The sequence below is a fragment of the Brienomyrus brachyistius genome, chromosome 2, assembly GCF_023856365.1.
Source record: "Brienomyrus brachyistius isolate T26 chromosome 2, BBRACH_0.4, whole genome shotgun sequence".
Lineage (NCBI taxonomy): Eukaryota > Metazoa > Chordata > Actinopteri > Osteoglossiformes > Mormyridae > Brienomyrus > Brienomyrus brachyistius.
The window spans coordinates 5615116-5641225 of NC_064534.1; the positions used below are offsets into that span (position 1 = coordinate 5615116).

The following is a 26110-nucleotide window of genomic DNA, read 5'->3' on the forward strand; positions in this document are numbered from 1 at the left end:
GTGGCACACTGATGTTTGTAGAGTTTGCTTGTTCTCCCTGCATCGGGTTTCATCCAGGTACTCCTGTGGTCCAAAGTCCTGCATTCAGGCTAATCATCATCTGTATATTGCCCGTTCGATGCGTGTGCGATGCGTGTGCGTGTGTAATACCCTGCAATACTGTGGCTCCCTGCTCTGTGCCCTCTGATTCCCAGATCCTCTAGTACTTTGAAAATTAAAGAATGGATGGAGGTATTAAGTAAAGAAGAAAATGAAGGGATGGATGGATGAGTAATGAGCGATCTATGATAATGTGATAAACTTCATCACATGTACTTTTCAGTAGTGAAGAAGCCAGCCCTCATCTCTCACCCCCCCTCCCCCCCCCAAATTCCAACACACGCTCACCAGTACTGCTTTACTACTATGGAGTTTCCTCTTCCATCACAGAGGCTGCAGTGATCATCAGCATCACCATCAGCCACTTGCTGCTGTTTGAATAAGTGATGGAACATTCCGCTCAGTCTAGGCACTCAGTCCTGGCAGTACCACCATCCCCCCCCCCCCCCCCCCGCCCGCCTAACCTCACCTCATCAACACCAGTACTCAGTCAGCTTACATACTCCTCGAATTGTATATGAGAGACCTCCATTCTGCATCGCTTCTGCACCTGTGTGTGACACGTCTCTCCTAATGTCACATGGGTTTAAGGAGCCAATGGGGGCCAACAGAGAAGAACATGGATGGCACGTAATGGAGGTAGATGGACAGAAGACCTGCCTGAGCTCTTCTGAAGCGAGGCCTTCCCTGGCATTTCCCATCTCTGCTTTCTCACATCGTCTTTTGGCAGTCGGCACACTTTCTGAACTGCTTTCCCCATCCTGAGGCATCCATCCTCACAATTACTCATCCACGTTCCTGCTTTCCGTCTGGAGGACCCAGACGTGTGTACTAATCATCTTTTAACATGTGTTTTAGCGGAAGAGACCACCTTGATAGAATGTGTCGGCAGCCAGACTGGAGACGTTCAGTCCGTCGCAGGTCAAGACATGTCTGTCCGGACAAGTAAACATATGATCATTGCTTAATTACATAAACGTGATGGAAGAACTCCCTCGTATCGGCATTGTAGCGTAACACGCGGCAGGTTGCGTAATGACAGTAGACTGCGGTGTCCTTTGTTGGGCAGCGCAAAAAGCCATAACCCATCTCCCCCCCCCCCCCCCCCCCCCCGAAAACCGCGCTGGAACACCCTTTTGGAATTTCGTGTCCTCTGTTTAGGACCGGAAACGTGACACGTCCCCCACTCTGATATTTACTATAAAAGGTAGGGTGTCTCTCACACATCTTGGTTCCCAATGTCTCCCTTCCCATGAATCTTTGGTTAGTTACAGTAAATTGCTCACTGGGAATTATATCAAACTGACAATTACCGGTGGTGATTCACATGCCAGGAAACTAAAAGAAAACACTCATTTCATCACCTAGGAAAACAAAGTAAGCATTATTTTGTGTACATTCCTATGACAAACATGAGAATCAGCTTGATGTTATTGAATTCCCCTGTAATTATGCCGAGGTTTATGAATAATCTGTGTATCACCATTGCAGTGAATGTAAAAAGGTGGATGATTTGTTCAGTAGCGATGCGTTTTTGTAGCTGTGAGCGAGCTTGTGAACACTGACGCCAGCAGTTAAATCAGTTTCATTCTGTCAGTTAGGCCTGGTGCCTCTATTGTCAACCCTCCCTGTAATGTTGCAAAATAAACAAAAGTTGTATTTATGTGAACACCAGAGTGATTACTCATGGGCTGTCCATCGCCATCTTACTATTCTTTAACATGCTCTTTATGTGTTGTTATATTTCCTCCTCCTCTGTGAATAGACACATATGAACACTCACTATGTGATACAAGGGGCTTGTAAGCTACTTGAAATGTTTGTGTGACATCACTTCCTGGGTAAACCATATTTCATGAGCTTGAACTAGTTTAATACAGGATATGGTCTTTTTAAACTACTTAATATTGTTTAATATCTGTGCTTCTGAACTTCAAGAGTCAGGGCACTACAATATAGTACAATATAGTCCGTCTATTTTTGACCTCTTGCTGATGATTGTTCTTTTAAACATGTTCGTCTGAAAAGGCTTCACACTCCCTGCAGATATAACGCACTTTCCTGAGATTGTTCATTCACAAAGGTGTCATTTCTTGTCTTTGTGTGATGCAAAGAAAACTGTGAATTCGGTTTCCTGACACGTAGATAATCCATCTGAGAAAAACAATGGTTGCGGGAAAATTGCAGGCACCGTAAGGAACTGGTCCTCACCTTAGCAAGTTGGATCTCAAAGCATGTTAAAAACACTCTTCCTTAGTGAGCATAATTTATGTTTAGATGCGTATGAACATTGACTAACATGTGTGTGTGTATATAAATATCAAATACTCAATATGTTTAACCTTGCTTACCATTTTATTTTGGTTTTACCTTGTTAAGAGAATTGTTAGTTTAGAATGTAATTACTAATAACAAAATGTTATGTGTGATTGATGGATGTAACGAACGATGCTTGATGTGTCTGTAGTGCTGCGAGGGAGTACCGGTCACACATGTGACATCCTATGTCTCACACTTTATTTCAGCTGTATGAGCTGGATGATGACGAGAAGCGGAAGGAGTTCCTCGACGATCTCTTCAGCTTCATGCAGAAGCGAGGTGAGCTTCCTTCATCCCAGGCTGAGGGACCTACACGCGTCTCACTTACAAACACCCCGCTCTTCCAATACCAATAAAAAAAATCTATTATTATTATATATATTTTATATATTATACACACGCACACAGCAAAAGGATGAAAGGACGCTTCTTTTGATGTAACAGATTTGGATTATTTTGAGAGGTGGGGGCGCCAATTCGCTGTTAGTTTAATGCTTGCTGTCTGATGGTAACTCGTCACGTACCTCCTTGAAATTAAGTCTCTCCCGTCCAGTTATCTGGCCCAATGTGGGGGTCGGTGACCTTACTGGGATCTCGGCCTTTACGGTCATTGATCATAGGCTGGGACAGTGGCGATCGTGTGAACTTCTGTGCTGGGAAGTTAAAAAGCGGCTCTGGTTTATGTACTTGCAGAAAGTCCCGGGGCATTTACGGTTTTGAAAATGTGTTATTTTATCCTATTTATACAAGATTAGTTGCGTATTACAGTTTAAAATTAATTACTGAAGCTGCTTAATATTATTAAAATGTCATTTACTTACAAGACTTTTTTATGAGATGCATGTTCCTGGTTTCTGAGAAAGACCAGACTTAACGCCGGTACGGCAGCCCGAGGTAATTAACGTAATTAACTAATAATGAGGAGGGCGGCGTGCAGTCAGACCCGCGACGGTCCGAGGCTCTGCTTTCATCCGAAAAATGGATCCCCTTCGGTCCCTGACCTTATATATCACGCCAGACAATGAAAGCCCCGGCGCCCATTGTACAGCGCTAAACACGCCGTCTGATTAATCGCTTCCACGAGTGTAAATTGATCTCGATCCGCACCGCCTCGATCAGCATTTTCTCCTCAATAAGCAAACGTTTTGTTCCCCCCATAATCACCTAGGATTTAAACCCAGAGAATAAAGCGCTTGTCTCCTCAGACTTTTAATGATCAACAAAATGTCCGAAAAAACAGGCGAATCTGTGCGCCGGCTTGGGGACGCGGGCCTCTGCACCGGCCGGATTCGGGCATGTTTTTTTTCGGCGGAATCACACTGTGACTCCGGCCTGTCCTCGGATCGTCACGTACTTTGCGAGAAGCGATCGGTAGCGTGGCTTTGTATTAACGTGACGCGGTCCGACAGCAATCCCACTCAGCCGGTACCTTATATAATCATTCCACCAGATGTCACGCCGAAAAACAGGTTTATTATGGATTAGGAATCCCTTATCTGGTGGGGGCGTTTTCTTTGCACCTGTTTTGAAAGGTCAAGTTTTTAAGGTACGTGTGTGTGTGTGTGTGAAAAACCTGTTATTTTGACGTGGGCGGGGGGGGGATCATTTTTGTTTTCTCGGTCACCTCAAGGGGAAATTCAGTTTCATAAAAATCAAAAAACGAAAATGTCAAAAGTCTTGCATTTTTGTTTGATTACTTATGGTTAAGGTTATGGCTGGGTAGGGGTTAAGGTTGTCATTGCTGGAATTAGGGTTTCGCCCACAGAAATGAATGGATGGTCCCCACAAAGATATATATGAATACAAACGTGTGTGTGTTTTCCTTTACTTACTGACACAGCTTTGTTGTAGCACTGGCCCCAAAATTGCTCAACCCCACTTCCTCGCCTCCCCCCATTTGCTAGACTGACTAACACAACACCATACAAGACACTCCACTGAGTCCACATTATTTAAAACCAGTGACAGGTGGAGCAAATCAATAAGGTTAAACCCAGTAACTCGACTCCACCTACCCCCACCAACCCAGAAGTATATTAAATTGACTGTACTCTTAAAAACTAATTCATGCGTGCTCTTGCTTTTCCTTGGAGGATTCCTCACTGGGCTAATTCTCAAGCCTTTTCATAGACTGTGTGTTTATATAATGTTAGTTATTCCTGTCAGTTTATGTGCTTCAGAGGAGAAACCTCTTCATTCCTATTATACAGACATTATGGCTTCTCATTTCCCTCCTGAAACAGCGTGATATAACACGCGACGTCAGGACATTATCGATCTCCGGTTTGACGGACCTTCTTTGAGTGTGCGGGTGATTTAGCTCAGGAAACAAAACGTCTTGGTGCTCACCTCGATCATGCATGATTACTGTGACATCAGAGGCTGAGTCTCAAACCGCACCTCTCTGACAGCTGGGAGACAGAGAGCAGAATTGGTAGAACTTGTTTTCTCTAATCGGCAATCGCTCATTGTCATGATGATCAACGGCCCAGCAGATAATGTCTGTTGACAAAAGAGTGTAACCCCTTTCATTCCCTATATCTCCCTTGGCAAATCGAGCAGCTTGGAACCTCACTGTAGGTATTGAAAGTACATAAATCCCCTTTAAAGGGCAGTTATTGGGTTCAGAATTTCCTAGACAAAAGCACTCAAAGCAGGCTTCAATTTATGAGTCCCATGCTTTGATTGGGTATTATGTATTTTGACATGTAATTGTCTTATAGATCTCCATCGGTGGAAGTTTCCATGATGACAGTTAAAGGGATATGACCTTTTAGCTCTCCATTCAGAAATAATCTAACTGCTATCTTGAAGTTACCAGACTGGAAAGCTACTATTTAACCCACAGTATCTGTTCAAGAGGGCAAATCGTGATATTCCAGTTTGTTGTCTGTGCTGAGGGGTCATTTTGCAGTATTATGACCGTGATAAGAAAGAAGACAGATTTAGCAGAGATATTTAAGGGGTGCAGATGGCGCCTTGAATACGTCACTCCACTAGCACGTTTTTGCCCTCAAGATGTCTTTATTGAATAAATACACACATATTAGATAAAAATCTGGATTTCAGTCAGCTATTTATTGAAACGGTTTGATAAATGTTTATTAATACGTCCGATGCGATGCTCCTAGACCTTTTTAACGATTATGGTTTGACCATTTACGTGTTTAGGCATGTTATGAATTCTTTCAGCAATCTGGTAATAGATTTGGCAGTTTAAAGTTTTGGGGGAAGGAGTTTTTCTAGTTTTTATTTATTTATTTATTTATTTTGGCCAAACAGAAAGTATGCAGGCTTATTATAAGCGGTGATTTTCCTGGGTGGGGTTGGGGGGGGGGGGGGGGCTCGGGTGATGTTATCTGCGATCTGTCATCCGCAACTATCTGACACTAATTTGATTGTGAACTTTATGCTTGGTAGATGCACAGCAGCAGTAATATAATGCATTGCTGGGTCAGTGCAACTATAGGGGAAGCAACCGGCCTTGAACTGGACAAAGTGGATGCGGAAGAAGAAATGGGTTTAATTCTTTCCTTTCCAGTATTCAGCACTAGGGAATATCAATTCTTGATGTATAGACTGTTTTTTTTAAGTAATGGATTGTTTTAGGAGCTTCTACTTCAGACATAATGCCACCATTGTCTACATGGACAATGGGGATTAATCTTCCATTTTAATGGTACTTCCCCATTTACACGTCAGGGAAACAAAATGAAGCGGTAATTACCAGCCCTAATTGATGTGCCCTCCCTCTTCCCACCGCCAGGCCCAGACCCGGCTCAGACGGACCTCATTTCCGCGCTCCGACTCCCTGCGCGCCGCTGCCCGCGTTCAGCGGATATCGATCGCTATTATCCTGAATCCGATGGCCAGGATTGAACTCTATCGGCAAAACGTGGGCTAATTATCTCGGGGTCAGCCTGTGTCGTGTTCACACGAGCAGTTGCCGTCTTGCCCATTAAGTCACGCCGTGGCCCTATAAGGCCATTCTCACTCATACTCAAGGCCTGGAGAATAAGAAGGAGAGCTGTTATATCTCAGCCAAAGGCCGCCTCTGTTTTTGCCTACATAACTTTCATAACATTTAGCGGATGACTTACATTTTCAAGAAAGCAAAACATTCCCTGGAGTAATTGGAGGGCCTTTCTGAGGAGCCTTGCACTGCGATTTGAGCAGTGACTTTCAGAGTCCCAACCTTCTGATCTACACACTGTCCCTCCATAAAATGTCTTCACTGCAGTCCTACCAGAAGTAGGACCATCTCTCCAGCTGTGTGTGCCTCCTGTGTTATTTTGTGGGATATTACCCTGTCCCCAAGATCAGAAGGTCACTGGTTCAAATCCTTTTGCTGGGAGAGTCATGTCACTATTGGGTTCTGGAGCAAGGCCCTTGACCCCAATTGCTACAGTGACATAGGCTCATCATCTGGTCTCTCATCAATACTTCTATGTCCCTTTGGACACTATTGACATATTTCGTTTTTTGAAAGAGCAGGGACAGAGTTTTGGGGGTTAAGGGTCTCTGTCAAGGGCCCAACAGTGGGATTTAAACCAACTACATTCTGATCGCAACCACAGCATCCTAACGCAATGAGCCGCTCACCTGCCCCTCATGTTCAGTATGTAAGGCACCACAGTCATCAGGCAATACATTCTAAACACCTGCAGACCCATGTTAAAAAACAAACACCACTGATGTTATCAAAGACATTCCTGATTTAATTAGCACTGGAAATACTCGTTTTCTCTGTCTCCCAATATCAACACCAACTAGCTATGTGAGTAGCTAATGGTCAACGCCTCAGTCCGTGTTACTAAAATAATGCTTATGCCGTGACTGAAACGCCGGATACACCCCCCTACCCAGAAGAAGTGGTTGGAAAGGGAGGAGAAAACATTCTCTGGGTAATTTTATGACAGCCAGTTGCTGTGCCAGTAAGTGTGGAATAAAAGTTTACGCAATGTTACGTAGTATCAAAATGGCATGTAAAGTTCAGCTCATTTGCAGGGTGAATTGATGCCATTTTGCATTCAGAATAGATTGTGCATGAAACAAACCATACAAACCATTTAATCTTTAACCAAATGAGATATCATCCCTTATATTTTGAGCTATGGAATCTCGTCCAGTTTTCTTGTGTTTGATTGGGGGGGGCGGGGGTTTGGGGACATGTTTGTTTATGATCAGGGTCCAGTCAGACCCTGTGGCACCATGTGGGACGTCTTAGTGCCAGGACTGTACAGATTTTATCTAAATTGCAGTTATTAGTAGTAATCATGGTAATAATATGGCTTACTTATTAACTACAACTTTTATCCAAAGTAGATAAAAAAATAAACATTATATCCATTTAGTTTGTTTCCATTCCCACAATATTTTATATCAATGTCAAGCCAGGTAGTTAATTTACTGTTATCACTGATACAAAAATACACAAAACGGCAGATAGCAGGGGACTGGTTTGTGTCTGAGGAACATAATCATTTGCATTTATGTGCAATGGGTAGTGAAACTAAGGATAAACTTACATGAAGTTCAGGCCCAGTGTTTAGATTCTCTTATAAGTTTACAGACCATTAGGTCTTAAATACCCAGCTGAATGAGACTCTTGGAATGGACACTAACTCTGTGCCAAAATTCTTATGAGTATGTTTAGCTGCCGGACTGGTTTACTGTGTTGTTACTCATAAAGCTTCAGATAAGGCAAAAATGCAGCAAGCCTGGGGGTACTCACAGGAAGCACAGGGCGTGGGGCAGGGGACACCCTGAACGGGATGCCAGTCCATCACAGGGCGAGAGGCAGGGGACAACCTGGATGGGATGCCAGTCCATCACAGGGCGAGAGGCAGGGGACACCCTGGACAGGATGCCAGTCCATAACAGGGCGAGAGGCAGGGGACACCCTGGACAGGATGCCAGTCCATCGTAGGGCACGAGGTAGGGGACACCCTGGACGGGATGCCAGTCCATAACAGGGCGAGAGGCAGGGGACAACCTGGATGGGATGCCAGTCCATAACAGGGCGAGTGGCAGGGGACAACCTGGACGGGATGCCAGTCCATAACAGGGCGAGTGGCAGGGGACACCCTGGACAGGATGCCAGTCCATAACAGGGCGAGAGGCAGGGGACACCCTGGACAGGATGCCAGTCCATCGTAGGGCACGAGGTAGGGGACACCCTGGACGGGATGCCAGTCCATCATAGGGCACGAGGTAGGGGACACCCTGGACAGGATGCCAGTCCATAACAGGCCGTGAGGCAGGGGACACCCTGGACAGGATGCCAGTCCATCGTAGGGCGTGAGGTAGGGGACACCCTGGACGGGATGCCAGTCCATCATAGGGCACGAGGTAGGGGACACCCTGGACAGGATGCCAGTCCATAACAGGGCGTGAGGCAGGGGACACCCTGGACAGGATGCCAGTCCATCGTAGGGCGTGAGGTAGGGGACACCCTGGACGGGATGCCAGTCCATCGTAGGGCGTGAGGTAGGGGACACCCTGGACGGGATGCCAGTCCATCGTAGGGCGTGAGGTATGGGACACCCTGGACGGGATGCCAGTCCATCGTAGGGCACGAGGGAGGGGACACCCTGGACGGGATGCCAGTCCATCGTAGGGCGTGAGGCAGGGGACACCCTGGACGGGATGCCAGTCCATCATAGGGCATGCATGCAATCCCATTTTACCAACAATTTAGAGATTTCAATCTACCAAAAGCATGGATGGAAACTAAGGTACCCAGTAGTGTGGGAAAAGTCAGTTTAAAACGGCATTAAAATTGTAATAATATAACAGCTTTACCATTCAAATAAATATGAATATTAATTACATCATAGCACAGTAGCCAATCATAGCAGGGTTAGCCTGCTATTAAGTGAAGAAAACCATGAGGAGACAATAATATACAATACATTTATATTTATTTACATAGGCTTACATACGTAAAATAGCTTAAAGCTTAATCAAACATGCAATCAAAAGCTGCCTTCAGTTTAAGCTATGTGTAACTAAAGTAAATGTTTCACACTGACCATACATTACACTGCAGTACAGATACTCCTCTACTTACGAACTTTCAACTTACGAACTTGCAGACATATGAACGAAAAGGACTGTAATTCCAAATTCTGTTCGTTGGGCTCCCATTTCCTGTCCGCAACAATTTTTTTTTCTTCGCGCCAATTCCGCCTAGATCTTTGTACTTGCTTATACCCTTTACTCTTACGTAAGTAGAGGAGCGTCTGTATACAAGTAAATGGTAAATAATGCTAAGGAAATCCAAACGGTTTCCAGAATGCGCCTTCCAGGTTTTTCAGAGTTACTGTATCGCCGCATTATTCTCCTAATTATTTCGCTATTTTCCTTAGCGGCTAGTTTCGGCCATTTAGGCTAGCTCAGTTTATTTACGCACGTCTGCCCCTAGTGGCCGATCTCTTATTCGATGTTAAGCTACAAGGGTCATTAAGCAAAAAAAAAAAATGAGGAAATAAGCGTTAGATGCCTAATTGTAGCTTCAAAATCTTTAAAAATTGGAACGTTGATTTTTGCCATTGAGTATATAAATATTTAAATTTGAATGTTATTTAAATAACGAAGTTCAACGACCCAAGCCTTGTACACAGAGGAACCACAAGCAAACAACCATAGAGAGCAAGGAGCAGGAATCACAGATCCCGGAAGGTGCGAGCCATCAATGCTGTCCCCGATCCTCTAAAACAAACCCGTTATTTTCCACATCCATAAAAAAACAGCTCTTCTCAGTCACATTTGCCTGTAGATGCACATTTGAATCTGCTCACACTATTGACCTTATGTAGAGTGACATCCATCATAAACACGTGCCTCATAATTTATCTGGAGGAGAAAAACACATCACGAGTTTTATTTTTCAAAACCAGTGTCTCCTGTTAACGGGGGGCACGGCACTGCTTCACGTCTTACTTAGCTCGGAGTAATTGGCTTTATAAGCAGCTGAGAGGGCCGCTGACGTTCCTGGGCGGTCGATGCCATCGATCGGGGATGTTATGTCTCTGCAGGGACCCCGGTGAATCGGATTCCTATCATGGCCAAGCAGGTGCTGGACCTCTACACCCTGTACAAGCTCGTCACGGAGAAAGGAGGCCTGGTGGAGGTCATCAACAAGAAGATATGGCGAGAGATAACCAAAGGCCTGAACCTTCCCACTTCCATCACCAGTGCTGCTTTCACTCTGCGCACGCAGTGAGCACAGGGCCAGCCTGGGGGTGGGGTCGGGGGGGGGGGGTTACCAGATCCTGTAATTAATATACAAATAATTATCAGTATTTGTAACTAAAACCGGACTTCCTGTACATATACGCCTTACTGCTTTCTCATTCTCTATATTTCTGATGAGGTGGGTGTTTATAATGCAGATAATGTTACCCATGGTCCCAGCTTGAGCGCTGTAATGGACACTAGCGTGAAAAGTGTTGACATCAGTTAAAAACTGGGCTGGCTGGCTGAAGTCACCTCTTAAGGGCATCTGTGGCATCAAAGCGGGAGGGTGTGGCTGCCGGTCTCCCTGTGGGCCTTGCCAGTGCGGCCTGCTTTGGGCGTGACGCTGACCTTTCTGCCCGCGCAGGTATATGAAGTATCTGTACCCGTATGAGTGTGCCAAGCGGGGGCTCAGCTCGCCAGGGGAGCTGCAGGTCGCCATCGACAGTAACCGGCGAGAGGGACGCAAGCAGGGATTCGGCACCGGGCTCTTCTGCTACCCGCCCGTCGGAACCGCTGTGGCCCTCACCCCGCCAAAGGTCCCGTTGGCTCACGCTGTCGCCCCCCCACTCAGCAGCGGTCGGGCTGCTCCGGTCAGGGTGGTAAAGAACGGTGAGGGCACCTTCGGGGCTTGGGTCAGAACCAGTTTTTTCTGTAACATCCGGGATGGAAACTCCAACTGTATTGGGGTATGGGGGGACTGACGATACCTGGGAGAAGCGGATGGATGGATGGATGGATGGATGGATGGATGGATGGACTGTTGCAACAAATAATAAACACTAAAAGTACAGTATTAATGTACTGTCGCAAAAACTGTTTTATATAACAGTTAAATCATATCATTATGAGTTAAATACATCCACAGAGAGAAGTCAGTCAGTTTAATTCACCCAAAAGTATGGTTATATGGTCATTATACATCACCTACATTCCCCATTTGATGGGGATTCTTACAGTGCTTTTTGTTTAATGTTGTTTTTCGATCTATATGCTCTCCATCCGCAGACAGATTGCTGACACGGCAGTTTACTTGTTTAAACCCCCTTTTCCAGAGGAGAACACGCTGCCCCACTGCATGAGCTCGCAGATCCCCGTCGCCGCGGCGATGGCGGGTCACCACCTGGCCGCGGCGCAGGCGGCGGCCCTGGAGCAGCTGCGCGAGACGCTGGAGTGTGGCGAGCCGCCGCGGAAGAAGGTGCTGCTGGCGGCCGAGGAGCAGCAGATGAGCGTGCAGCGCGCGCTTCAGCGAGACCTCGTCACCATGGCGACGCAGCTTCCCATGAACATAAAGCTGAACAGCAGAGGTGACGCTCTGCCCGAGTTTGCGGCTAAAATATGGGGGCAGCAGTGAATCGGATAGACATGTATGATGTTGACGCAGCCTCACTCTAAGCACTATGTCAGGCCTCCTGATAACAGCGTTAGGGTAACACTCATTTTAAACTTTGGGCAGAATTATAGATTTCTCCTGTATGATCTAGCTCTGCTCATATCTGAAATTTCAACAGCTCCGACAAGCAATAAGTCATGGGTTTCTTAGTCATAGTTTAATAACAAGAGGAATGAGATGTATTTGTTTGTGAGCCAGTCCCTCGAATCTGCATGCTCATTTTATAGAGGAATGATTAAATAGTTTGAATGAGCGGATTATTAGTGTAATGTAAGCTAAAGCCTTGGGTTCCTTTAAATCAGAGCTAGATTTTAACAACTCGGAGCTATTAGTTGAGTTCTCCCCAAACGAGCTAGATGGGCCGAATGACCTCCTCTCCTTTGTAAATTTCTTATGCTCTTAAGTTTATCACAGATAGAAATTCTCATCAGTCATTTAAGTGCGACATCTGAACATTGCAAATCAGCCCCCTTGGGCTTACTGTGTTTCCTTTAGATTATTATCAAAAGGAGAATATCACTGCACAGATGACACCTCGATAAGTTCTCAGGTATTTAACGGCCTGTGCCAAAAGTGAAAAGAAAACAAAATAAACAGACACCATCCCAAAGTCTATTTAATACAAATGTTTCTTTTGAAGCTTGTGAAACAGCTTTAGCTAAAGGACACCTGGGCAGGGTGGGCCCATTGTTTGTTCTGCTTCAGTATTGGCACTCCCGATTGGACAGCTTAACTACTTCCTGTCACTTAGCCAATCACCAAACCCTTTGTTGGTTAAACCAGGTGCACTGACGGTATACATATAGACTTCAGAAATAGATTTAGTATCATATGGAAATATTAAGACAAGCGATACATAATAGAAGTAATAATTATCCAACGGTACCAGTGCAGTGATAATGCATCCTCATTCTCCCTCCTTGTTTAATAAAGTCCCCCCCGGTCTCCCTAACTACACTCCTCTTCCCCCCATCCCTCTCTTTGTGCTGATATTGAGTCTGACTTCTCTGTTTTTCACCTCTCTCCGCTTCCTGACAGATGACAGGCAGGGAAACGCATTGAACCTGTCTACCAACGGCATTAGCAGCATCAACATGTCAATAGAAATAAATGGAGTTGTCTACACAGGTAAATAGTGGGCCGTTTGCTGATGTAATTGCGGGCAGGAAATTCAATAAGTTATAGCCATATCCACACACTTAGTCCTCCATACAATTTGATGTCTTTTCTATAAAATCCATTGTACAGAAGTGGCAGACCAACAGAGTCAAAAAAAAAAGTTAAATATCGTAAAATCGAGCACGCTAGGCTCAGAGTCGATGGGGCTTATTGTCTTATGTGCTGGGTGAAGGAGCGCATGTTCCGGCAAAATCCGCATTGAGCCACTGAGCCAGGGACAGTAATTACCTGCCGACAGACAATGCTCCTTGGTCTGTAGGTCTGAAGGACATCTTTGATGGTAAACCTTGTTGAAGAGGTCTTCATATCTGAATGGAGGATTCACTTAATACCCCCTCTGTATGTCTCCTATGCCTGCACCTATACGGCTGCTACTAATGTGATTTCCACTCAGTTAAAGAAGCACATCCTTCGCACCATCACTGTAATCGTTTCATTCTTCCAATGTTCTCCTGCCAAACTCTATTTAGCTGTAAAGCATTATAATACTTAAATCCTGATAGCAGAGTACTTGAAACTACAAAATCTTGCAGGAGTGGAAAGTTCGGGTTCAGAAGGTATATCCAGATCAAGTAAACCCAGACCAAGATTTTGCTTCGGCCAACCAGTCGAGTCCTTTGTGAATTTGACCCTTTATAAGCAATTGGCTGGTTGAAGCAAAATCTTGGTCTGGATTTGTACTTTCTGAACCTGAACTCTCCACCTCTGAAATTTTCCACAGTACATTTCAAATGTACAGTGACTCAAAACAAGAAACTGTACAGTGACATTTTGGATATTCCTGGACTGTATGGCATTACACTGGGTTACTTTACTGGAGTTCCTGGAAAGAAGCCCAGCTCAGTGACCCATATCCTTCTGCTTCACCCACAGGTGTCCTGTTTGCTCGGAAGTCAGCCATTGCAGGCCTTCCCAGCCGGAGCAGGAATGGTCTCCAGGAATCTCAGGGAAAGTCCATCCTGGTTCCGGCAGCACACAGCCAGTCCCCTGCCTCCTCATGTTCATCGGGGGCCAGCGGGTCTGCCTCTGGGGGCCCTGTACCCTGAATATTGAAATGCTCATCCAGTCAACAGAACTGTCCTACTAAGTCCTCCATCTGTTTGTGATTTTTCCAGGAAGGAAACATAGAATTGATATATCAGGATTATATCGGGAGTGATATATATATATGAATCTGACCTTGCAAAGATTGTGGTCAGTTGTGGTCACATAGATACATAATTTGTCTCATATATTTTCTCCGTAAGCATTGGGAGAACATTTATGTGATGAATCTAGTCATGTAAAAAAAAACACTGTCGTTGCAAATGAAAAATCAGAAAGCTACCGCTCAAAGCTGATACCAAAGACAAACAGAAATGACATGTTGATGTACTCTAGCTCATTGTATGAGATTTCGTAGGTCATGTCCTTTGACGGTAAGATCAAACTGCGGCACACATATTGAAAAGTGGCCGATTCCAACTGCAAAAACTGAGGAACTGCTGTACTTCTGTACCCTCTGTTGCAACAACACAAATTACAACCATCAGTGAATGAGTGCTACCTGCTTGGAATGGCCTTTATCCAGTAGAGGAAGAACTCTTTGACCCCAATGGTGATCAAGCCTACACAATGTCATCGTTTTCCTACACTTCCTGATCTCCTCACAGTCATTTAAGGCTGGAGACGCTGTAGGAACGTCCGCTCGTGTTTTATCAAGTGACACTGTGAAATCTTGTTTGCAAGCATCCTCTCTCGTGCTTCTGTGTGTGATGTGAAGAGCGTCGTCGTAAGTAGCCTGGTTGGGACACAATGAGGGCAGCCTGAAACTACGGTGATTATGGGCCAAAGATCATGCATAACCCTGTGGCCATCTGATAGACCTTCTTATGACGTTTTACCCTTCAGTTTCTGTTACCACGGTTTCCAGTTCCACATGGGCATGGGATGGAGTTGCATGATGCACCTTGAGCTTTACAAGTAATGGATACAGCAGCTCGGATCTGAAGGAGCGAGTGCAGATTGGTGGCTCTGCACGCCGTAAATAAAAATGGTCCCATCATACGAGAGCTGGTGTTGGCCGTATTCTGCTGTCCTCACGGGACCTTTTCCGTGATTGAGGACCAGTTGTGTCGGACTAACTTGAACCGAACTGGCTTTCTGTTACTATTGGCAAGGCGGGTGGCACTGATGCTTTAGATGACTACTTATCGTAGTGCCTTCCCCTACGTCGGGTTAAGAGGTTTGATGGTGCGTTGGATTTATTACTGGTGGTTGGCAGAAACTGTTACATTTTTTTTAGCCTTTTACTGTAATGTGATTCTTCGAATATTACGCACCTGATCATTTTTAAAGTACAAAGAACTACTTGTTGATCAGACTCATTCAGCTCATTCAGTTTGCGCCTGTGTCTAAAATGAAAAATGAGCTGTTGACAGTACAAGCTTCACAGGAAGTCCCACCTCCTCACGGAGCTCCTCTCATGTTCTCTTTGCCGGACCCTCACCCCCATTTTACCCAGTTTGTTTGGCTCCTTTACATCCCATATTTTGATTTTAAATGTGAACAAAGAAGTTTTAAGTTCTGTATTTAATAACAATATGGGTTGTATATTTTCAGCATAATAATGTGATACTGAAGTCGCCAAAAAACATTTCCCGGAACAACACTACTTCACAATAGCTTGCTTTGTCCCTTTTTATGTGTTTGCAGCATTATATTTGCGGTTCAATTTTAGTAAATGTAGTATAATTTCATAGAGTAGCTAAATTTGACAACACACCATTATAAACTCGTTTTGTAGTTTGGGTCGTCTTGCATCTGCACTCGGTGTCCCTGATAATCGACAGAATGGACAGAACACGTGAACGGGCGCATCAGGAAACAAAAGGAACAGATTCTGTAAAATATCGAATTGTGATCTGGGTGGTCTTTGACATTAACGAGAGGCCTTGTGAACGTCGTTTATTTGTTTGCTATTGTGACAAGAAAAAAATCCACGGGAAACAAATAAATGTTTTATATTCTTATGTGTTTTTTTTTTTTAGTAGTATTTGTATCGTTTAACATGTTTTGTATTTTTTTTAATTTATTTTAGTTTTTTAAGGTTCATACTGGGACTGTAAACAGGAATGTTATATTTGTCTGTAGGTTTGTGAACAGCCTGATACCTCATATCTGTATATGCATAATAGATTCTAAATACCAAATATACCTCATGATTTTATTTCCATTATTTTAAAAATATCCTGTCCATTTGGAAAGCAACGTTTGTGTCAAGAAATCACTGGATGCTGTCATATTTGAAATGTTATATGTTATACCAAAGAGGGGAATATTTTATAATATCATCTACCTCGTTTATATGGGCTGTGCCAAAAAGCTTGATCACAATCCTATCCGCCAGTTTGAAATGTAGATCTGAGGCTGTCACATGGAACCTGCTGAACACATACGCAACAATGTCGGAAAATCGTGTGAGAAAATCTTTTTTTTTTTACAATGTATTCTGCTGCCTGAAATGTTTGTCCACAGTGTCATGTTAAAAATGATCAGATACTCTTATAAGGGTAAAAGTAAATATTTAAAAAATGTTTGTACAATAAAAATAAGAATAAAAACTTAGGCATTAAGTTTACTAAAATATTGGGTTCATATTCTTCTTGGAGTCATGTTGTGTTTCTTTTGTTGAGTTCAAGGTTACTTTGCTGTCAGCAGCTTAATACACGTACAAAGAGTGGCGAGTTAAGTGGTGACCACAGTACATTACATTGCATAAATTTAAATGATCATAAATGAGTTAAAGGCTTATTACTATGCAGCGTCATGGAGGGCCTGGATCATACTTCAGGAAACTCAGGGCATGGAAACCCTGGATGAGATACCTGTCCATTGTATAGAACACACACACAAACACACATACAATGAGCAATTTGAAGACAGAAATTCAGCTGAGGATATATTTTGTGTTACAAGAAGACCCCCATGCAAACGTCCACACGCAGAGCTGAGGTGGGAAATCTAACCCACAAGCCCTTCGACCTTTGGTGACCTTAAATGGAGAAGGACACTCTGCATCAGTGTAAATACAATCTGCACTTAACATGTACTGTATTATAAATACAAGCATTTAAATCATGCAGAGCCATTTAAGTCAAGCTATAAAAAAGATGGTTCTTGATATTGCTTCATGATGATATACTGCTATCCCCAGTTTCCAAAGATTCTCCAAATGATTTCCGAAAGTTCATTAAATTTTGTGTATCGTGCTAATATTTTACCCGGAATGCTGATCTTTCATTGTTTGATTAGAGAAATCATTCATTTACAGTTCAATACTAGTACTTCTTAATTTTCAGTAGTGTTAAGGAAGTTAAATATGACGTGTTTTCAGTAAAGGAGGCACATTCCAATCGATGTTTTCTTAGAATGGATGCCTGAAGATCCAGACAAGTAGATAAATCAATCAGCATTGTTGAACAAAAAGTGTTTCATACTGTGCGTGAATAGGTAGTCATTTTATAATGCCCTGAAAGTTTAACAGAAATACAAAGCAGGGTGTTCAGGTTGGTGCTGTTTTAGCTGTAAAAACATGAATAACAATATCGCAGATTTTGAAACACACATACACTTGTGCCCTGCAATGTCGCATGATTGCTGTTTTGAGGATTGCTCACGGACAACCATTGTGTTCCTGACGCAAATGCATGTACAATGATACCACCCTTAAAATTGAGCAATTCTAAAACTCGATGTCCTACAATGACATTAAATGCACATATGCCAAAAATTGCATCAGTTAAAAATAAAATTCTTTATGGCGGTAGCACCATTCAGTTCCAATCCATTTTCGAAGTCAAAAGGTGTCACAATCGAAAGGCTAAACACAACAGCAACTAAAAACCAACAAAATAATAAGCTAGAAGCAAGCCAAATACAAAGGACGTGTATGTTCCGTTCCTGCGAGGGGGGTTGTCAGTACGAATACTGACAATTAAAGGTAATCAGCCATTTTATGAAAAATTATGCAAATAGATCAAATGGGCCTTAACCATCTATAACTGGTAAGGGTGCAGGTTCGACAGTAGGTCCATGTAAGATACCAAAGGAAATCATCTACCAAAGTCCTTTATCACTTGAATAGTTTCATGCTTTAATACAGGGATCGGGGACCTTTTTGGCTGAGAGCCATGAACGCCACATATTTTGAAATGTAATTCCGTGAGAGCCATACAATATGCTTAAAACTAAACACAAGTAAATGTGTGCATTTTATGTAAGACCAACACTATTAAAGTACAATAAGTCTCTGAATTTTTCTGCTATCTGTGAATGGCTTTCCGTTTCTCACTACTGTTAAAGCACCAGCAAAGCTAGCCGGATTCCAGTCACCTTGTTGGGTCCAAACACGCAGTTGCTGCTGACTAGCTTGTACTCTGCACAGTAGCTCTTGACATGCTTTCTTCCTGCGGGGGACAGCAGGATATTTCGAAGCAAATGTAGTATGGCGTGTGTCGAAGTGCCGCTTTCTATTTGACCGTTTCATCGATGCAATTGTATCATTGCCTATTAGACACACTGCAGAACCTGCTCTCTCCACAAAGGCGAATTCCTCTATCCATTCCTGCTGAAACGTACGATACTCCTCATCTTTTTTTCTTTTAGCCATCTTCTTCGATAAAAGGGTTTCTGCAATTAGCTAGCTGACTACTTGATTAAAAGTAGGGAAGTTTACTTCCTGACCTCACTACGACCCGTGTACGTTACGCATTATCCAATAAAAATGTGGTGTTGTCCCGGAGGACAGCTGACCCGCAACCATGAACATGAGCGGTAGGAAATGAATGGATTGAAATACATGAGAATGTTTTATATTTTTAACGTTATTTTTTTTTTTTTATTAAAGATTTGCCTACGAGCCAGATGCAGCCATCAAAAGAGCCACATCTGGCTCGCGAGCCATAGGTTCCCGACCCCTGCTTTAATAGTTGATCACGGCTGACTCCAAGGCTGTGCAAATGCTGCTCAAATGTTAAAAAGGGGCATCAGTATGCCTGTTTACAGCTAACGCATACGTTAACATAAACGGGCAGGTGCTCACTCGTCCCCACACCGTGCACGTGTCTGGTTCAGTCAGATTGACAGCGCATGCGCGACTGAATTCCACTCAGTTTCTGTAGTGACAGTAATCAGAAGTTGCATTCCCAATGTAGACGTGCTGCATTGCATTAATAATCTATGCTGCACAATCAGGGTGGTACGTGCAATTCCTGCGTGATAACACCTACATACACATCTCATCCTTATCAACCATCACATTGGGGCTGTATCACGAAGCCGGATTTTTTGCTTAGCCAGATAAATTGTCGGTTTTACGATACAGGCCCATTCTCACAAATCTACTCCAAATATAAGTATATCTGGAAAATAAATAGCAAACACATACTTGCGCCATATGTTTAAACTGTCAGTTTTCTACATAATGTTTGATTTATTCATACATTAAACGATCTGTTTTTTTCTGTCTATTTCTGATGTGTATTCTTGTTGTAGTCTCCATTATTTTATCTCATATTAATCACTTATAATGACGATTCCATGTATTCTTATAGGCTTTAATAAACTCGCGATAAAAATACATGGAAGCGTCATGTATTTATTTCAGTTTTATTAACAATGCTACCTGTTGTCCGATTCTGAGAATGAAAAGCTGTTGCAATGCAGCTTCCATTAGCTGACAAACTGCACGGCAAACGTAATAATGCCGATTAGACGCGTTAAAACGTTATAATCACAGCAGATAGGCAAAGACTTAAGCACAGGTGCTCGAATCGGGGAAATGAAACGATTAAACGACGGCAGAAAAAGTGACTATTTAGCCGATCAGATTCGGAAACGCTGGCAATTAGACTAATGATGCAGCTGCGCCGCATTAATCTGCTGAAACTTAGCAAGGGCGACTTAATTACGGGCTGAGGAACTGATGCAATTAGGGCCGCGGTCTTGCTAAGATTTGCAGGTAAAATGAGTTTTGAGCTCAAGAAGTGTTACATTAAACTTCTGCATAAACAAATTACAAACCGGTTGTTCAATAATATGTTGTCTTGTCAGCGGCGGGCAGAAATCCATGTTTTATAACACAGTGTTAATTTTCTGCTTCGCTGCATAGAACGCGTCCCATCGATATAGGTACTACTGGAAAAAGAAATGCCATCGGATTGCTTTTCAATAAGTGTAGGTGTGCGCGTGTGTCTATAACCGAACTCACTTCGGAGTCTTATTGGGATAATTTGGTACATAAAATGATTATTTCTCGCATGAAATTTATTGGGCCTAAATGGATAAACTGTGTTGATGTGTCATGTTATGAATGAGTTTATTGACCATAATATAAATAGCATGGGATGCCTCGGGCTGGCATCCCATCTAGGATGTGTCCCTGATTGCCTTTGCCTCCTGAAACAGCTTCCATGTGAACCATCAAACCCTTCTGGTGCAGTGGGTAGATGGATGGATGGATGGATGGATGGATGGATGAATGAATGGAAGGAAGGAAGGAAATAACAAACATAATCTGTGATCATTTTAGGTGAAAGTATTAATTCTAACATTATTCCCCCTGACATACTAGTGTATAAAATCCACCACAGTCACTCTTGTTAGTTCCACATAATGCAGCTTGAGATCAATTTCCCACAAATTCCAGTCCCTCTTATGCTTGCTGGGTTTCTCCGGCTTTACATTTCCAAAAACATTCTCCTCCCCTACCAGCAGTGTGAGTGGAGGTGTCTCTCCTGAGCTGTACTGGTGTCCCGCCCGTGGAGCCCCCGGTTTTGAGCTTCTGGGGGGGGGGGGGAACTGATGGATCCATGTAAGATACCGAAGGAAGACGTCCTCCCAAATTCTGCTTAAATTTAATATTATTGAAGATAATAATAACACAGACCAGTGACACTTCCTTCATCACATCATTTTCTGCTTTCCCATCTCACTCCCCATGGCACATGTGGGTGGGTGCAAGCCTGGGCACACAGTGCAGGGTTGGTCAGTGGGTGGCGCCCCAGAGCAATTAGGGTTAAGGACCCCACTGAAGGGCCCATTGGGGTCACTCCGCCAGTCTCAGGAGTCAGACTGGTGTCTTCCAATCACAGGCAGCAGTCCCAACCTGCGTTACTCACCACCCCAGTGATGTCACTGCAGGGGTGGATCTAAGGAGGGGGGGGGGGGGTGACGAACAGATTATGCATCATTTTATTTTCTGGTGCAGTGTTGCCACATCAAAAACATAACTGACCCTCGATAGCTGCCCCAGTCAAATTTTACTGCCAATGCCACTGTGTCACGAGCCAGTACTGAATAAGCAGCAGAATACAGAGTTAAGTCAAGGACAAGCAAATGCTGTTATAAATGCAAATAAGCTATTCTAATGTTGAAGGGCAACCTGCTGACCCACAAAGATGGTGTTTTCCACCTTAAACAGCGGGGACACTTACGTTTCATCCGTTTCAGAAACACAGCAATATCATTCTTTTGCAAATCTGCATTTGCTTAGTAGCACACTTACAATATCACCTAAATATTTAGAATCACAATAATTAATATCTTTTACTCATAAAAGTACTGCTTTGGGTAGCACTGCGTACTGAAAACCATTAACAAAACACACAGCAAAGGGCCAGTGTCTGCATTTATTCCTCATTGTTCTGCTCTCATCCTTCACTTTCCTGATTAGTAGATCATCAATAACATCAGCCAATATGGAGGCTGCAGGGCGGCCTATCTGCTTGTTCAAGTAGCCATTGATTTTCCGCAGACCTTTCACCTTTATCGCAGAGCTCCACACCCAAATCACCCCATCCCCCATCAAGGGGGATTTGTGTGGCTAATTTGAACGACCGGCTCCCAGTGTGTCGATACTAATTAACAACGCTGGCGTATCAACCACAACCTCCAAATGAAGGCACATTTGTTCATGTACGTCTTTTTTTCCTCCTAAAAACAGAAAACTATTTTTTAAAAATACTAATGAGATTTATAAAAGCCAGTGGCGGCAAACTGACAGAAAGGCATGTAGTACTGCTATGCACCGAACATGCATAAGGATTGCTGTTGGATCACTGCTTTCATTTGAATTAATTAGCCTCTGGAGATTTTATTTTGGCAACCCCTCCTGGATCATTGGCTGAGTTGTTTTTCAATGATGCAACTTTTTTTATTTTTGGTTCATAGAAAACACTGATTGTTCGACGTCAGCTTTGCTTTGTGGCTTCATCGTTACATTGGCACTATAAAAATAAGAAAATGTGTGTCCAAAAATCATCATGGTTCTATACCTAAATACCTCTTTGCAGTCATGAAAAACTGAACAGGGATACAGTAAATTGTCCCGGACTGAGGTTTTGGAGGAGGAGAACAGTGAGCAAAATATTAAATTGCTATCTTTAAGACTGCATTTTCAGAGTGGTTGAAATGCATGTTTTCCCAGAAATATTAAGTGCAAAAGATATTCCTAGTGATTGATTTTTTAAAAAAGTTGAGATCCTCAGAATGAGCAGTAAATTGATTTGTCTGTGTTTCCAGGCTGGTAATAAGAGTTTGCCATGGTAATAAAATGCTTTAAAAGCTCTACAAACCTTTTTTCTACTAGACAAGTGAGCAGGAATGTGGTGTTGTTATATACAATATGTTTTAGCGAACCTCTTAACCCTGCAGTACCAAAATAATCCCTTAATATTATCCTGCTAAAATCGGCAGTGTTGTTTTAACGAAGACAGCTGTTTTATATTGACAGAATACCTGTTAGCTTGTTTTGACAACAATATCCAATCAATATGCAATAACCAATATATCGATATATGTCAGTCCAAACTCATAATATAGAACTGGCTTTACTGTTCGGGGTGGGGGGGTGGGGTGTTGATTTACATTACTGGCATCTTGTTACGTGCTGCCATGTTGCCTATGTTTTGCAGATCTGTTCGTCCATCCCAATACATTTTGCTCGCTGCGGAAAGAGAAACCCCCAAACTCGCCACCTGAATCACGTGTCCATCTCCGCACACTTTGTTCAGCAGGCACTGGCACTACAGTCCCACAGATTGGTGAAGCCCATGAAGCCTGATACAGCGCATGCTTAAACTGCCTGATAGTTAGTTAACACCGTTTCATTTTACACGGGTTCCCTCATAACTCGACAGCTGTTTCAGCCACTAACTCTAGGTGGCTTGACTGCCCTCTGGTGGTCACTTCAATGTGGGCTTATTTTTTTTTTCCCTTTTTTTTATAAGTGACGATCAGTAACCTGAATTGTATATAACCCTCTTTCATGTAAGATGTGCACAATAATTAAAACTAATTATAAGAATTTATTTGTTAATTTACCTTACATATTACGCAAACATACAAATTTGTAAAAATTCAGCTACATTTAACATTGGAGTTAATGGAATTCTTTTACATAAAGGTCAACACAACCGTGAAACCTGCTTTAGCATTTCTTATAGTTATTTAGAATAACTATACTTTATTGATCCCCATGGGAACCTGGGAAATTCTCTTTTCACTTACCCCATCTTGCTGGGGGGGGGGGGGGGGTTGTCACATCACAGGGTGAGTTAACGAGCGGCACCCCTGGAGCTGGGGGTTTAGGGCCTCGTTTAGGGGCCCGTGACCATGTGACTATTCTGCTGAGGCTGTGGCTCAAACTGGCGACTTTCCAATCACAGACGCAGAGGCTTAGCGCACTGAGCTTCTCGTCGTGTCTTTAACTTCCACTTGCAGTTTAATTAAGTACACAGATGCACAGTTTAATTTCTTTCTATAAGCATTCATTACAGTTTTTGTTTTTCCTTTCAATAATGCTAGTAGTAAGGGAATATGATTTCTAGAGTGGGGGTAATTTGTATTAATAGTAAATGATTTAACTAGACCTACAGAATTCTGATTGGATCCTTTACCAGCTTCCCACCTCACTATCCGCATCCTAGCTAAACATCACAGTAAGAAATATTCTATTTGTAGTATTATTAGACTGTGCAGTTTATGTCAATGTCCTGGATATGATCTTATTCAAATGGCACTGTCAGGAAAAAAAGAGTACTAATTTGTACCTTTGATTGTCACTGTTGCTGTACCCTCAAGGGGCTGGCAATTGTACCCTAATGTAGATAAATGTACCCTTTAGTCTAATTTAAGGTACAGAAATACACTCTGAGGAACATACCCAAGGTAAAACGACATTAATGAACCCCCAATGGTACAAAAATGTTCATCAGAGTCCATTTCTGTACGTTAAAAGTAAACAGCCATTCTCAACCCATGGGTTGCGACCCAAATTTGGGTCTTGGCAAATTCTGAAAAGGTTGTGAGGCAGAGTTGGAAATGTAAACATTTTAAAACCAGCAAGCTCCTATGCTGAGCTGATCCACGATCAGATTTCTCACCGTCAGTCCTAGAATTAACCAATATAAACGGGTCTTGGGTCTATGACTGCTTAGTGCAAAACTAGTAAACGCAATGAACCCTAGAAGCCAAACCACGAATGCTTCATTGAAAATTCACTGGCACATCCAATCAGATTTGTGAGATAGGCATGTATTTGTTTTAACTACAGAGTGCACTGTGTGCTTGATCATAGCCTTAATTTAAACCTGTACTTGATATAAGGTCACAACGGAGCTGGAATGGCAAGAATTGGGTCGTGGTGCAAAAAAGGTTGAGAACCACTGCCCTAAAAGGTACATGTAGCTATAGCTAGGGTACAATTGTCAGACTCTTGAGGGTACAGCCCCAGTGACAACCAAAGGTACAAATTGGTATTTTTTCTTCTGATAGTGTGTGAGACTGTGCCCAGTGAAAAGAACACAGAGCTGGTAAAAATTAATAAATGATTTATTTTAAAGTTGAGAAAAAATTCCTCTAGTCACTGTTCAGAGAGTTCTGTCATAAGCAGAAAATCGCCCTGATCAACGACGCACATCGCTTTTGTAAATCCTTCTCCAAAGTACCAACAAGTAAATTAGAGAAGAGCTTTAAGATGTTTGCTTTGTCTTGCATCCACGGATACGAAGGGGAGTCTTATTCGTTCAACATTGTGGCTGGCGTTAGACTGAGACACGAAGAAGAAAAAAATCGGTTATGATGATCATCCGATTATAATTATCAATTTCGCCCAGGCAGACATGTTCACTATAAGCGGTAAAGTAAAATATGGCAATAAATTATATGAATAGGATTATATGCAATAAATTATATTTCCTGCTCGTAATTTGCCAGACTAAAGTAGCTACGGATTTGCATACGGCCTGTTGAGGCACCTGCTTTTATTCATATGCAGTGTTTTGTTGTTAATTAGCACTTTTTGTTTAAAAAGGTCCCAACTGGCAGTTTTGTCTGTTTTCCATGTCTGAGCCTAATGTTTAATATTTTAAGGGTGATTTTGTTTACCAAGACTACATAATCCATTTTATTTATTGTTTTTGGTTGTGTTTGGTTGTTATTCAACAGCATTTTTTGTTACTGAGAGTCCATTTTATTTATTGTTTTTGGTTATTTTGTTTATTTATTTTGGATGTTAAAAATGTCTTCCAGTCCCAGTGCTAAATGTTCTTTAGAAATTAAAGTTTATTGATCGTTGAAAGGGTGTACTTGCATTCTCTCTGGCGTCCTCTGTCTCGGGAGACCATGGAATTCTGCATCTGGTTTGGTTACTCCTTGGCTTGAAAACAACGTCTTTGGTGGCTGTAGAGCCCGATTTTGGATGTACAGCTTCTGGTGCAGTTTGGACAGATGAAGACGGCGTCTGGTTTCACTGAGAATTTCTCTGCATTTTTCCTGCGTTCTCTCTTCTCTGCCCAATATAGGTGTCGCTTTTGTTCGCCGTTTCTTACAGCCACCTGGACA

At 42.9% G+C, this 26110-nt stretch overlaps 1 protein-coding gene across 2 annotated transcripts in view; it reads left to right on the top strand.

Annotated features, from left to right (window-relative positions):
- LOC125724562 (AT-rich interactive domain-containing protein 3A-like) overlaps positions 1-16868 on the top strand; it is a 40964-nt gene extending 24096 nt beyond the window's left edge. For both annotated transcript variants that reach the window (XM_049001287.1, XM_049001288.1), the window contains exons 3-8: positions 2625-2697; positions 10458-10641; positions 11024-11268; positions 11712-11963; positions 13088-13177; positions 14102-16868. In XM_049001287.1, coding sequence (XP_048857244.1) covers positions 2625-2697; positions 10458-10641; positions 11024-11268; positions 11712-11963; positions 13088-13177; positions 14102-14274 — 1017 coding nt within the window. In that variant the 3' untranslated portion in view covers positions 14275-16868. The remainder of the gene's footprint in view (positions 1-2624; positions 2698-10457; positions 10642-11023; positions 11269-11711; positions 11964-13087; positions 13178-14101) is intronic.
- The last annotated feature ends 9242 nt before the right edge of the window (positions 16869-26110 follow it).